The 14,800-nt window shown below is 38.4% G+C and overlaps 1 protein-coding gene across 1 annotated transcript in view; it reads right to left on the bottom strand.

Moving 5' to 3' along the window:
* Positions 1 to 14,800, bottom strand: part of mGluR (metabotropic Glutamate Receptor) — a 375,829-nt gene that overhangs the window by 149,801 nt on the left and 211,228 nt on the right. Inside the window, exon 4 of the mRNA XM_089234664.1 lies at positions 7,180 to 8,243. Coding sequence (XP_089090790.1) covers positions 7,180 to 8,243 — 1,064 coding nt within the window. The remainder of the gene's footprint in view (positions 1 to 7,179; positions 8,244 to 14,800) is intronic.

The raw sequence follows: 14,800 nt of genomic DNA, 5'->3' as shown, positions 1-14,800 counted from the left end.
AATTAATTTTTTTGTGATGAGTAATGGTGAAATTGAAATAAAGCATGGTAAAAATTGGCAGTAATGTTAAATATTAAATTTTGTAAAACTCATGCACTAAATTTAGTGTAAAGGATTAAACTATAGATTTGATATTTTGAACTGTTCAAATTAACAATATTGTAATACTTAGTGAAAGTTAAATTTTCAGAAAAAAATCATACGCTACTACTTTAAAAATTGCACTCTGTAACTCGCTCCGAGATGAATATTTAATAAGGAATCATTATATTGTTTTGTTGATATAAAAAATGAAGTTCGTACAATGGGACTAAAAAACAAAGTTTTAATCTCACGCACAGTTTTTAGTGTTGAGGTATATATATATTATAATGAAAGGAAGCAGATTAGTGTTTGAAACATATTACTACTTCAGTATTTGGGTTGTGGCCTTGCTGTGTGTGATCAAATTGAATTTTTTGCCAAAAATTGTTTTTGATTTTGTGTGTATGGGTAACGACAGAAAAAAAATTTCCATGTCGAATACTTAAGAACTTTAAAATATAACATTTTGAGATGTTATGGAACTGAAACATTTAACATTTAAACTTTTAACAAGCATTTATTTTTTAACGATGTTGTTAGTAAACAGCTGATATATATATATATATATATTGTATATACATTTGTGAGACTTTTCTAACTCTTTAAAAATTTTGTTTCCCAGGAAATTGGCTGTAGGTAGCTACGAAGTTATGTGAAGGTTTTCAAAGTTACCAAACAATTCTACCAGAGCAAACAAAGGTAATTTTAATTCTTTGTATTTGACTTTGAGCAACAGTTTCCATTATTATTTTCATGTAAAATAAAATATTTCCATGCATGATTTAATGACATAAATTTTAACATTGTGTCGCATCATTTTCACTGATTTCATTTGTATCAACAACCCTAGTGGAACAAATACAGTCAAACCCCCGATTTGATGGCACCATCCCACCCAAAGAATTTTGGCGTTATATCAGATCGCAGACATAATAGCGTTTCGGAGAGGCTGTATTACATAAATTCACACGTTTATTAAGAAATGTATTTCAGTGTCTCATTTATGTTGCATGATGAATAAAATAACCTATTTTATACACATTCAATTTTAAGTTGAGAAAATTCATAAAAAATTGTAAACTGTAAAATCACTGGAATATTTCTCAATATAAAACATACTTCCCTCTGAAATTATTGTAATTTCAGCAACACATTTTATATGTGCAAAAACAAAATAAGCAAGGGGGGGGGGGAAAGGTGGCATTGTTTTTAGTCCATACCATATTGGTTTTTCTCGAGAAATATCTTGCTATGAGTAATTTTCTTTATAATCATAATTTTTTCAGATACTATTGAAAGAACAATTCTTTTTGACATAATTGAATTGAGCAAATTAAGATAGATTTCTTAATGGCTACCTGTACCACTCAAAATTTGACCAGTGCAAGTAAAAACATGTATACTGTTGAAAAACCTGTCTTGGCTATATAAATGAGAGGGAGGACATTAAAAAAAACCTTTAGAAACTTTGCTAACTGAAAAGCAATATTAATTCTTTGAAAATGTTATTATCATATTCACTGATTAGCAAATTTTGTGAATGGAAATATTAAAACAATTAATATAATTGATGACAAATAATATCATACTTTTTAACTAGTAAGACCATACAACACTGCAAAATTTCTATGTTAATTTAAATATGGTTCCCTGATCCACAAGAGGTTGCTAAGGATGTGTTTTAGAGCGAAGCTGAAAGTAAAGTGAAAATTTGAAGTTAGCTGCGTGCCAATAGGTTTTATCACTTCATCTGTCTGACCAAAATTTTAGGTTAGAACCATGGCTCGAAAAATTGAAAAACATTTTAGGTGCCGGCCAAATTTCTTGGCAGCCAAGCATATTTTTAGGAGAAGTAATCCAAAGTAAAAACAAATTATATTCAACTTTTTTAGCACTTGGTGATGATCTTCACATATCGGAAGATGCAGACATAAACTCCAAATATTTTGTGATCTGCATAGAAAATTTTAGGTGTCAGTATGATTTTCTTTTTTGCAATGTTGGCTCCTAAGATTTGTGAAGCCCTAGGTAAATACATCTAGACATGAACAAGTGCATCTGTGTGCAATGCCAGGCCTCCCTTGTAAAACACAGTTGATGCATTTTGGATCCTACTGTGATAAAATGGTGGCGAGTCGACAAAGTGCTATTGTGCACGAATTATCTCTACTTATGCAAATAAAGACTGTTATAATTTGAAATCAAATATGCAGTACATTTCCTCTCTCTTTCTACTTCCTCTTTCTAATTTCAGGTAAATCAACATTTGAAGATGCAAATGAAAATTAATGAATCTCAAAAAATTATATTCTTGAAAGGTGCGATTTCTAAGAAAAGTACAACCAATAAATTGTGATTATGATAACTCTCTATGAACATATGTTTGAAATAAAATGTTTTTGTATGACAAATCATGTGTGCAAGTTGTTATTCAATTCATGTTTCTATTAATCAACTTCAATCAATCATTCATCTTCTAATCAACTGAAATGAAATATACGATCAAATGAAAGTTATATGGTGAAGTTATTTGTTGGAAGATAAATATGAAACAGATAAATTGATGAAAGATCTTTAATATAGAAGTATATATATTTTAAATATTGAAGTATTCACTTGCATTAACAGGTAAGTGCTCATTCATAGAAAATCATGTTCTGATAATATTTTTTAATACTGAGGAGAAACCCATAGTTTAAAATACAGAACTACAATACGCAGCAGTTAATTATTTTAATTATAAATTATCAATAATTTATTATTTTAATTGCTCCAGAAAGAATTTGCAATTCGTTGTTTCAATGAATTTAAAAGGAATAAAAATGGATAATAAAATATCATTTAACAAATTGGTTTTTAAAAAAAAGTAGCACTCAATATTAAAAACGGTATTCAGCTGGGGCCTCAAGTACGGCTCCCGAGGTGAATAGGGGGCCCAAAAATCTATAATTATTTTGCATAATAACCCTTTCAAGAAGAGCCCCCCCCCCCCTCAAAAAGAAAGGGAAAGTACGGCCATAGGCTCAACTAGTGCCGGTAACCTTAATTTAAAATCTTACATTTGGTTGTAAGAATTTTTTTTTCAAATTTTGATTTCATCAGTATGCGACCCACTTATATGCAGCTGGGGTCCCAGATACTCGCTTCTTCAAGCATCCAAAAGTGGGGTCCATGAGCTCGGACAAGAAAAATACTTTGACTATTATTATATACTGAATCTTATTCTAAAAAAGAGTCCCAAGATGAAAAATGCAACGTCCTCATACGGTTACAAAATACACTGCTGGCCACCGTAAATGCAACACCCTGAAGGAAGCATGCAAATAATATGAAATTTACAACATGCATTAGCGGAGGTGAGATATGCAAATTATTAGAATTTCAGCGCAGACGCACATCACGCGAGCCTGTGGCGCCACTTCAAAGCGCTATTTAAGGCTTGGAGATTTTGACGATTTGAAGTACGGCAATTGTGTTTTTCTTGTGGTTTTTTCAAAAAAATGATCAATTATGCCTCGTAGAAAACAGCGATCATCTTTTGATCAAGTATCCGAGTTCGACAGAGGAAGGATAGTGGCCTACCGAGATTGTGGATTATCTTTCAGGGAAATCGGTAGTCGTGTTGGACGAAACCAAACAACTGTAATGCGGATATGTGATCGTTGGATGCAGGAGGGTACGACGGACCGACGTGTTCGATCGCATCCACCTCAGTGCACCACTTCACGTGATGACATGCTTATTGTGCGTATGGCAGTGACGGATCGCTCAGCCACATCACGAACCATAGCACAGCACATTCAGTCTGTACCTCATCATCCAGTGTCTGCGCGTACCATTCGACGCCGTTTACAGCAGAGTGGTCTGTCCGCAAGACGTCCATTGTTTCGTCTACCCTTGACGCAGAACCACAGACGTCTCCGCCGCCAATGGTGCGATGAAAGAAGGATGTGGACGGCACAATGGAATGAAATTGTCTTTACTGACGAGTCACGCTTCTGTCTGCAACACCACGATGGTCGGATTCGAGTCTGGAGACACCGTGGAGAGAGGATGCTGAACAGCTGCGTTATGCACCGCCACACTGGTCCTGCACCGGGTATTATGGTATGTGGCGGTATTGGATATCACTCTCTCACTCCTCTAGTACGCATTGCCGGTACTTTAAAAAGCCAGAGCTACATCTCCGAGGTGTTGGAGCCAGTTGTCCTTCCTTACCTTCAGGGCTTGCCCACAGCCATATTTCAACAGGATAATGCGCGACCACACGTGGCACGCATTGTCCAAAGGTTCTTCGTCAATCGCCAGATTGAATTGCTTCCCTGGCCAGCTCGCTCTCCGGATCTTTCGCCGATAGAAAACATGTGGTCCATGGTTGCTCAACGATTGACCCAAATTACATCCCCAGCTGCCACACCAGATCAACTTTGGCAACGCGTGGAAGCTGCTTGGTCTGCTGTACCCCAAGAACACATCCAAAGTCTCTTTGAATCAATGCCGAGGCGTGTGGTAGCGGTGATCTCCAACAATGGCGGCTACTCTGGCTACTGATTTTGGCAGGAACCACACTTCACAGAAGTCTATAAATTTAATCATTTGATGCTTGGTGAACATGTTATCTACAAAATAAATATTGTTGCGATATCTCTTGTCTTTCTTGGTGTTGCAATTTGGGTGGCCAGCAGTGTAATTAAACTAGCCAGCGATATTAGAGTAAAAAAAATTGCAAAACACGGGTGACAAAAAAATGTATGGCGAGTCCTTCGGAAAAAAAAAGTTTGTTTACAACATGTTTGTTTGTAAACATGAAATCGCTGCCACAACCCACTGCGGAAAAACGATTGTTAAATAATTAGTAGTAGTTGTAGGCTTCAAACGGCATCCCGATTGGTTAGAGACCTGTTACTCTCGAAACCAAAAATTTTCTCCCCCTCTAACTACTGTTTCACGTCACGTGACCTTAAGGACTGGTAGTACATAGTACCTCTTAACTACTAGTAGTTGAAGCGGTCCTTAGCTTCAGTCCTCCGACCGGTAGTTCATTAGGACTAGTAGTTACTAAGGACTGCAGAGATAGTTCACCCCCTGGAATGAACAGCGCATATTCAAAGGGGAAAAACACTTTAGCTCTCACAACTACTGTGTACAATGTTCTTGGCTTTTTCTTCCCTCCCATAGGCACGGATATTTACGAAGTTTCCCTTGGGAAAAGGGTCGGAGTTTTCGAAAACTTATTTTTTTCTCTCGTTCTCCCATCGCCCCCCTTATGTTCATTCGTAGCCCCCCCAATCGTATCTGTAGCTGGTATCGCCAGCTTGAATAGTCCTATTGCCCACTTTGGGAAACACTGGACCAACAGATTCAATTATTGTTAACTGAATGCACATGTTCAGTATGTGCAGTCCGAAGCTGGTTAAAGAGTACTTACTTTTTAACCAGCTTTGCGAGCCTACAAAACTATTCTTTTTCCATATAAACACGTTTGCTTTTGGAAAAAAAAAGGGTAATAAGTTGCTAACAATATTCCGTTTGTAATCCTTATTTCAAGTGCCATGGTGCCTGAGAGCATCACATTGACCACCTAGAATTTCAAGAACACGACGCAAATTATAAGGGCAGGGATGAATGCAAAAAAATGGTATGAAAGTGACAATGACATTCAGTTCAGAGGGTGTTCCTTTTTAAACCTACAGTGCGTGATTTTTTTTTTTTTGAGCTGATAACTTTTTCCATAATTAATGAAGTGTACAGAAAGCGGGGAAAAATATTTTTAAAAATCTTTAGAATTGTACTGCGTCTTAAAATGGACGTAAAAATTTCATGTAAAATAAATATATTGAAGTGTTATTACTTTACAAATATATAAATAACTACCTTCTCTGTGATTTAACTATAGAAAGAAAAAAAATTTGGGTTGAGTTCTTCACCCTAAAAAAAATCGAAATGAAAAAACAAATCATTTCAATCCTACAGTGCATGATTTTCTTTTTTAACAAGTCACAAAAGATTTACATTTCTGTTTTTAATTGAGGAGTTTTACTGCTATCTATGAATAGCTTCTGTTCGAAAATGGGAATAATGAATGTCTCAAACGTGAAGTTGCCAATTGACAACAGGAAAGAAACATAATTAAACGAGGTATTGGTAGTCAACAACACTACATTCTAGGGTTAAGCAAAATCCTGTTTTTTCCACAGGGCTAATGAGCAATCACTTTTGGATAGGAATAGTGTGCAAGCTAAGGACGAATGGTGGCTTTTACTGTTGGCAGTGCGAAAAAGGAGTAGGAAAAAAAACACGTAAATCAAAATAAATAGCCATTTAATAAACTCCTCTTTTTTCAGCATACATTAGATACCTCGATTATCCGAACACATCGGGACTGAAGGGCGTTTGGAAAAGTGAAAAGTTCGGAAAATAGATTTCGAAACTACGTAATTCGATAACGCAAAGGAAATTGAAATTAATTGCATTGAATTTAAATGCATTGAAATTCAGCAACAAATGATACCCCTCCCCTCACCCGGCAAAACCGTGATAAGAACTTTTTGTTGATGCATTAGGATTAAGATGAATTTGTCAGATGGAAAAAGAATGGCAGCTAAATATGCTCCTATTCACGCACTTGCTTAATTTGATTGTCAATAGTTTATAACAACATAAACTGTACCCGGATTCGCCCCTGATTACATCTATAGTTTACCGGTACGGTATGTACAATTGTTTGGAAGTGGATTGTTGTACAATAGAAGGAAGCTATCGAGTTGGGAGATAAGAGGATCGAAATTCCAATTAAATACCAACTGTTGAGCATCATTGACTATAGAAAGCTGAAAAGGTGTTCGGTTGATCGAGTTTTTCAGAAAATTGATGTTCGGATGAACAAGGTTCTACTGTACTTAAAAAAAATCTTTCGGTGCAATATATGATTGATGTTTGAATGATGATTGGTGTTGCTGAGCAATACCATTCAAATTATTGGTATTGCTTCAACTCCATGAGCGCATATATTCCGCCATCTCTGCTGTAACGTGGGGATGAACATTTTCTTATGACACACATTCCCCAAAGCATACTATAATTATTTAAACTCACCTCGAAGGAGTTTCCTGTACCAAAGTATATTGGCACGAAAGCCAGCCATATTATGCAAGTCGTATACATGGTAAATCCGATGAATTTGGACTCATTGAAGTTTTCGGGTATTTTTCTAGTCTTGATGGCATAGATAGTGCAAATGATTATCAAGAGCATGTTGTATATGAGGGAAAGGAGGAACGAGGAATCGCGAATGCTGCACTTTAAGATGACCTGGTCACGCCTTCCATCCGGATAGTATTGTCTCACACCTGGAGGCTCCAAAAGGAACCATACAGCAGTTGCAATGACTTGGACGGAAATGAGTACTGAGGCGATTGCCAGCTGAGATTTTGGACTTATGAAACCTGGCCTTCTGGCCGATCTTCTGGCACTCTCAAAGATGCGTGATATCCTGTTTGTTTTTGTCAGCAAGGAAGCATACATCACTGCGAAAGAGAAACCTATTCCAAACCTCTGCAGACCACATGTGATTGGAGTAGGTTTGCTTATCATCACGAACGTCATGAGGTAGCAACAGAGTACTCCCACGAGCAACAGGTAGCTGAGTTCACGTCCTGAAGCTTTCACAATAGGCGTATCATTGTTTCTTACAAATATTATTATCACGAAAACTGTGACCAATACACCCATTGCAGCTATTACTATTGGCACAATTGCAAAAATGGAATTCCATTTCGTGTATTGCTGTTCCAGGTTATAGCAATTCATTTTGTTCGGAAGCGGCCATCGACCGTGACCACAGTCTCTGCAACTGTATTCGCTGATCATGTATTCCCACGGCTCGCATCGATGGCAGATCCAACAACAAACGTCGCCTGCCTGCATGATTTTTACTTCTCCCACGCTACAGGGTAGAGAACACACTGACCTGGGAATATCTTTCTGCTCATTTGGCCATTTAAGTTCCTTTATATTCAGACGGAGTCCGTCAATCCACTTCCCTACAACTTTATAGTAATAACGTAAACTCGAATTTTCGTGTCGCTGGTAGTTGTAAATAGTATATCTTCCAATGCCGTCTCCCTGGTCATCGAATTTCACTTGATTACCGCTGAGATCTGGAAACGATAAAAAAAATATATTGAGTCAAACAAATTGCATAAAAATAATGTTGCTAAATCTAGCTTTTAATCAGGGTTGACTTTTTGACGTGACAAACATCAAAAGTGATTTAAAATGGCAAACACTTAAACATGAATACTTTGGATAATATTTTGAATACAATAGGTATATAACATTATGAAAAACTTACTTTTTTGCATATTACATGTTTTATTTTTTAAACATTAACAATTTATTACAATAACAAAAAAATATTTATAATTTGCAATTTTGAGTTTTTCAACATAAAAAGAGTCCGTCTAGAACAGTGATTCCCAACGTCCCCAGGCGTTAACGCCCCCTGGGGGCGATGGAATGTTCCAGAGGGGTGGTAGAAGCTACGGGTACAACATAGGATCCTATGGGTTGGATTTCTTTGGGGGCGATGGGAGAAAAACATTTCTGAAGAAGGGGGCGATGGGACAAAATAGATTAGAAAACTATGGTCTAGAACATATAAAACATAATTTTAGGGTTTATATTATCTAAACTACTCGGGTTCCGTTCACAATCCCGACAGACGAAATCCCGACAGGTCAAAATCCCGACAGGGTCGAAATCCCGACAAGTCAAAATCCCGACACGGTCAGAATCCCGACAGGGTCGAAATCCCGACAGGTCAAAATCCCGACACTGTCGAATTTAAAAATTCAATTTCGCCGTATAAGCCGCACTTCGCGATTTCTGTCGGGATTTGAATTTCTCGCGGTGAGGGGCGTGCGGGCGCCGATGAGAATGATAAATTGCGATCAAATAAATTTTTCAAATTTTAATTTCGCCGTATAAGCCGCACTTCGCGATTTCTGTCGGGATTTGAATTTCTCGCGGTGAGGGGCGTGGGGGCGCCGATAAGAATGATAAATTGCGATCAAATAAATTTTTCCAATTTTAATTTCGCCGTATAAGCCGCACTTCGCGATTTCTGTCGGTATTTGAATTTCTTGCGGCAAGGGGCGTTGGGGCGCCGATGAGAATGATAAATTGCGATCAAATAAATTTTCAAATTTCAATTTCGCCGTATAAGCCGCACTTCGCGATTTCTGTCGGGATTTGAATTTCTTGCGGCAAGGGGCGTTGGGGCGCCGATGAGAATGATAAATTGCGATCAAATAATTTTTCAAATTTCAATTTCGCCGTATAAGCCGCACTTCGCGATTTCTGTCGGGATTTGAATTTCTTGCGGCAAGGGGCGTTGGGGCGCCGATGAGAATGATAAATTGCGATCAAATAAATTTTCAAATTTCAATTTCGCCGTATAAGCCGCACTTCGCGATTTCTGTCGGGATTTGAATTTCTCGCGGTGAGGGGCGTGCGGGCGCCGATGAGAATGATAAATTGCGATCAAATAATTTTTTCAAATTTTAATTTCGCCGTATAAGCCGCACTTCGCGATTTCTGTCGGGATTTGAATTTCTCGCGGTGAGGGGCGTTGGGGTGACGATGAGAATGACAAATTGCTATCAAATAAATTTTCAAATTTCAATTTCGCCGTATAAGCCACACTTCGCGATTTCTGTCGGGATTTGAATTTCTCGCGGTGAGGGGCGTTGGGGTGACGATGAGAATGATAAATTGCGATCAAATAAATTTTTCAAATTTTAATTTCGCCGTATAAGCCGCACTTCGCGATTTCTGTCGGGATTTGAATTTCTCGCGGTGAGGGGCGTGCGGGCGCCGATGAGAATGATAAATTGCGATCAAATAATTTTTTCAAATTTTAATTTCGCCGTATAAGCCGCACTTCGCGATTTCTGTCGGGATTTGAATTTCTCGCGGTGAGGGGCGTTGGGGTGACGATGAGAATGACAAATTGCTATCAAATAAATTTTCAAATTTCAATTTCGCCGTATAAGCCACACTTCGCGATTTCTGTCGGGATTTGAATTTCTCGCGGTGAGGGGCGTTGGGGTGACGATGAGAATGATAAATTGCGATCAAATAAATTTTTCAAATTTTAATTTCGCCGTATAAGCCGCACTTCGTGATTCCAGAGGCCTGAGTTAGGTCCGACCGTTCATCGCATACAAGTTCCAAGGAAAAATTGATATTCTTTGCCTTTGTAGTCTAGTGGGCTCACCCAGAAAGCTCGAGAACATGGGTTCGATTCCTAGCAAGAGCACAGCTGAATTTTTCCTTCCTAACTTCATCTCGCATCAGCCAACCGTTGAAACCTTCGTATGGATAGCGGAAAGTGATATCATCCTCGGAAAATACAGTGTGTGTGGCTCAAAACAAAAAAATCTAAATTTTTCTTTGATTTCCCGTCCTTTAACTTCCAATTAGAAAGTTGTTGCATTGTCTCTCCTGATGCCAACAGAAAAATTGCATGTTTCTCAGTGCAATATTCGCTAAGATATTTGAATTCGAAAACTGGAGAAAAGTTATGAAAAGACAGCAAAAACTAATCGACAACGCTCCTTCCCAAAATTTATGCTGTCCTTTCCATCTTTCCTTCGAATTTTGAATTCAAATATCTCAGCGAACATTGTACTTGTAAACTTAGATTTTTTTTTATGGTCTCAGGAGATACGGGGCAGTCACTTTATAATTAGAAGTTTTAAAAATTTATATTTTTTTATTTTGTTACACTCTGTGTTTTCACTCTCAAAACTGGTACAGGGTAATTTTTGAACGCCTTTTGAGCATTTTTTCAAACTGAAATCATCTCTACCACGGATGGTTGAGAAGACAATGGCCGTACTAACTCTTAAAGGACACCCTGTAGGCAACTACACTACCACACAATTTGCATACTCTCTTCAAAGCCTTAAGACCAACTTAGAGATAGAATTTTAAGAAATTTTTTTGGGAGTCTCAACAGTATAAAATAAAACTACTGACATAATTTTATGTTTATAGCTTCGTAGTCAGAAGGGGGGCATTGGGGATCCAGTCCCTTCGAAATGAGAGAAAATGATTGAAATAAGGTAAAACATGGCCAAAATATATGATTTGACCACCTTGTCCCCCCCCCCCCCCCCTCCGAATGGAATTTCTAGATACGGGCCTGACCTTCAGTGGTTGCGGCTCGGCGATGAATCAGTGAATTAAGCTGTCAAGACATGTAATTTTATACATATGAATAAAAATATTTCTCTACTATTACATTGCTTTCGAAAACCTTGAAAATTTTAAATTAAGATCTTCATGATACGGTCTAACTTTGTGCAATATCATTTGACATTTTAAATCTATTTCAAACTTGAGCGAGAAAGAATTTCGAAAAATTCTCAAAGAAAATAATAAGGAATAGCAGTATTTGTAGAGGATAGAAAAATCGATAAATGCCAGAAAAAGGCAACCCTGAATCCTTTGCTTTTCGCCAAGTTGGAAAAGTAAATGAATTTCCAAATTATTGATCTCCATTGATCATGGTATGCGCCACAAACCACTTGCAGCGACAAATGGAAATCCCGACAGAAATCGCGAAGTGCGGCTTATACGGCGAAATTAAAATTTGGAAATTTTATTTGAACGCAATTCACCATTCACATCGTCGCCCCAACGCCCCTCGCCGAGAGAAATTCAAATCCCGACAGAAATCACGAAGTGCGGCTTATACGGCGAAATTAAAGTTTAAAAAATTTATTTGATCGCAATTTATCATTCTCATCGGCGCCCCAACGCCCCTTGCCGCAAGAAATTCAAATCCCGACAGAAATCGCGAAGTGCGGCTTATACGACAAAATTAAAATGTGAAAATTTTATTTGATCGCAATTCATCATTCTCATCGTCGCCCCAACGCCCCTCGCCGAGAGAAATTCAAATCCCGACAGAAATCACGAAGTGCGGCTTATACGACAAAATTAAAATTTGAAAATTTTATTTGATCGCAATTTATCATTCTTATCGGCGCCCCCACGCCCCTCACCGCGAGAAATTCAAATCCCGACAGAAATCGCGAAGTGCGGCTTATACGGCGAAATTAAAATTTAAAAAATTTATTTGATCGCAATTTATCATTCTCATCGTCACCCCAAGGCCCCTTGCCGCAAGAAATTCAAATCCCGACAGAAATCGCGAAGTGCGGCTTATACGGCGAAATTAAAATTTAAAAAATTTATTTGATCGCAATTTATCATTCTCATCGTCACCCCAAGGCCCCTTGCCGCAAGAAATTCAAATCCCGACAGAAATCGCGAAGTGCGGCTTATACGGCGAAATTAAAATTTGAAAAATTTATTTGATCGCAATTTATCATTCTCATCGGCGCCCCAACGCCCCTCGCCGCGAGAAATTCAAATCCCGACAGAAATCGCGAAGTGCGGCTTATACGGCGAAATTGAATTTTTAAATTCGACCGTGTCGGGAATTTGACCCTGTCGGGATTTCGACTTGTCGGGATTTTGACCTGTCGGGATTTCGACCCTGTCGGGATTCTGACCGTGTCGGGATTTTGACTTGTCGGGATTTCGACCCTGTCGGGATTTTGACCTGTCGGGATTTCGTCTGTCGGGATTGTGACTTGTCGGGAATTCGTCTGTCGGGATTATGACCCACACCCAAACTACTCACATTACCTGTGTTTAATGTACTAAGCAAAATAGAACTGGGGGTTTATTACGCTGATGTCGTTATGCCCACGTTTCTCTCTTTTAATAGTTTCATCTCTTTACTTTTTACCGCTATTACACCTCTTTCATTTTAACCGATTGAGTGGTGGAAGTTTTCAACTCTCACTCTTCTGGGATGGCGAAGCTTCTTATCTCCAAGCAGTGGCGTCGGAGCCGGGGGTGCTGTGGGTGCTCGAGCACCCACAGAATTGATTCAGGAATAAAAACCTCCTATATAGATTTGATTTTTTTTCCCCCGTAAATATCGAACACGAAAAAAAAAAAAAAAATTAAAGGAAAAACTGCCTGTTTTTCCTCTCTATGAGTCTTGAATCTTGCTGGAGTCCCCACTGCCATCACAATTGATAGAGCCTTTAGGCGCTGATACAGTAAACATTTTACTGCAGTGTTCCCTCACCCCCCCCCCCCCCGCTTTCTCACATTTCTGCTTGTGCCCCTTTTCCCTGTTTTGCCTAAGGGATGGAGGGTATCCAGATGCATATGTTTTGGTGTGGCGTCAGAACCCGGGGGGTGCTGCTGCTGCTTCTTGAGCACTCAGGCTGCCGGCACACTACGGTTTGGCTGGTGCGGTTGATCTTATCAGCAACCGTGGAATTTTTCGTGAAACACACACTGCTGTTAGCAACCAGGGTTTTTTTTTTTATTTTTTAATGTCACGTCGCATCTCGGGATTGGCTAAATTATTTTCGCCAAGCTGAAGTTGGCTCCAGTTGGCATGCAAATTTGTGCTCATAAGCTGCATTGCAGTAAAACCCCCTCTTAACGGATACTCCCTCTTAACGGATACTCCCTCTTTTACGGACAAATAATAATTTACAGTTGTATAATATATAAAAGTATGAATTTCAAACCTCTTTTTAACGGTCACCCATTTTACATGGATTTAATTTTTTTTGTCCTGTCCGTGTTCACAAGAAGGAGGGGTTTTACTGTATATACTAATAAAAATATTCATGTAATGGAATTTAATTTTCTGTAACAATATTTGCCGTTTGAAATTAATTCAAAGTTGAAGAAAGACAACCTACAAGTTGACCCATTTTTGATGCTTTTACGATTCGTGACCAAATCGCACAAATTTTTTTATATATCATGACTGGAATCATCATAATTTATTTAAATAACATATATTATAAAAAACTATTTAAATAATATATTTTTGTCATATAAAGCTGGTCTTTTTTCAACCGCGCTTATGATTTTTTCGGAATAACTATCGCTAGCCATTAACGAATCAGAATCTGCTGAAGACATGGTGGCACAAAAAAATTTCGTTGACACAGCTAACTAATGGAACTGGTAAATAAGAAATGAGATGGATAAAATATGGTTTGTAATGTACTGCAACACTGTGCAAGCGCCCTCACGCGTTCCAATAATAATCGTAGCTACGGCTTAAGATTGGCTTACTGATACCAAAACCTTTCTGAAGTGGACACCTATACAGTTCCATTACAATTAAATTAAGCCGTTCGATATTGCCGACATTCTGTGTTGTAGGATTATGACGGTGCCTTTCAAAGTTGCCCCATGTAGGAGATGTCCGAGTTGACAGGTTCCACGAAATTTGTTTTATGTTTCGCGAAGTGCCTTTTTTTAAAAGACCATTCGTTTTCCCAAGGGCGTGCATGGAAGGCTAGTCAATTGGGCTTAAATGGAAGTACAGTATCTAAATTTTATTACTTTTCCCAACAGGTCTATTGCCCTTAAAATAGATAATGGTTTTTCTTATAATTCTCAGAAATCCGGATGAAGGCAAACAAACTGAAAAACAGTTACCGACTGGTATACCCGTTTGGAAGACCTTGGCAGGGGTTCTTGAAACTTTTGCCACTCGCGGCTTCTTCGGCCTGCTCGTAAGAATAGCAAGAGCCATTCCAAAGCACTGCAGGGGTTCGCGGCAATGCAAAGTCGTCGTGGCGTCCTTCCGAGCGATAAT

The sequence above is a fragment of the Pholcus phalangioides genome, unplaced genomic scaffold, assembly GCF_987345545.1.
Source record: "Pholcus phalangioides strain wild (caught in Gottingen) unplaced genomic scaffold, Ppha-v1.0 ptg000008l_1, whole genome shotgun sequence".
Lineage (NCBI taxonomy): Eukaryota > Metazoa > Arthropoda > Arachnida > Araneae > Pholcidae > Pholcus > Pholcus phalangioides.
Note: the sequence above shows the minus strand (reverse complement) of the source record. Positions and strands in the feature narration are given on the sequence as shown.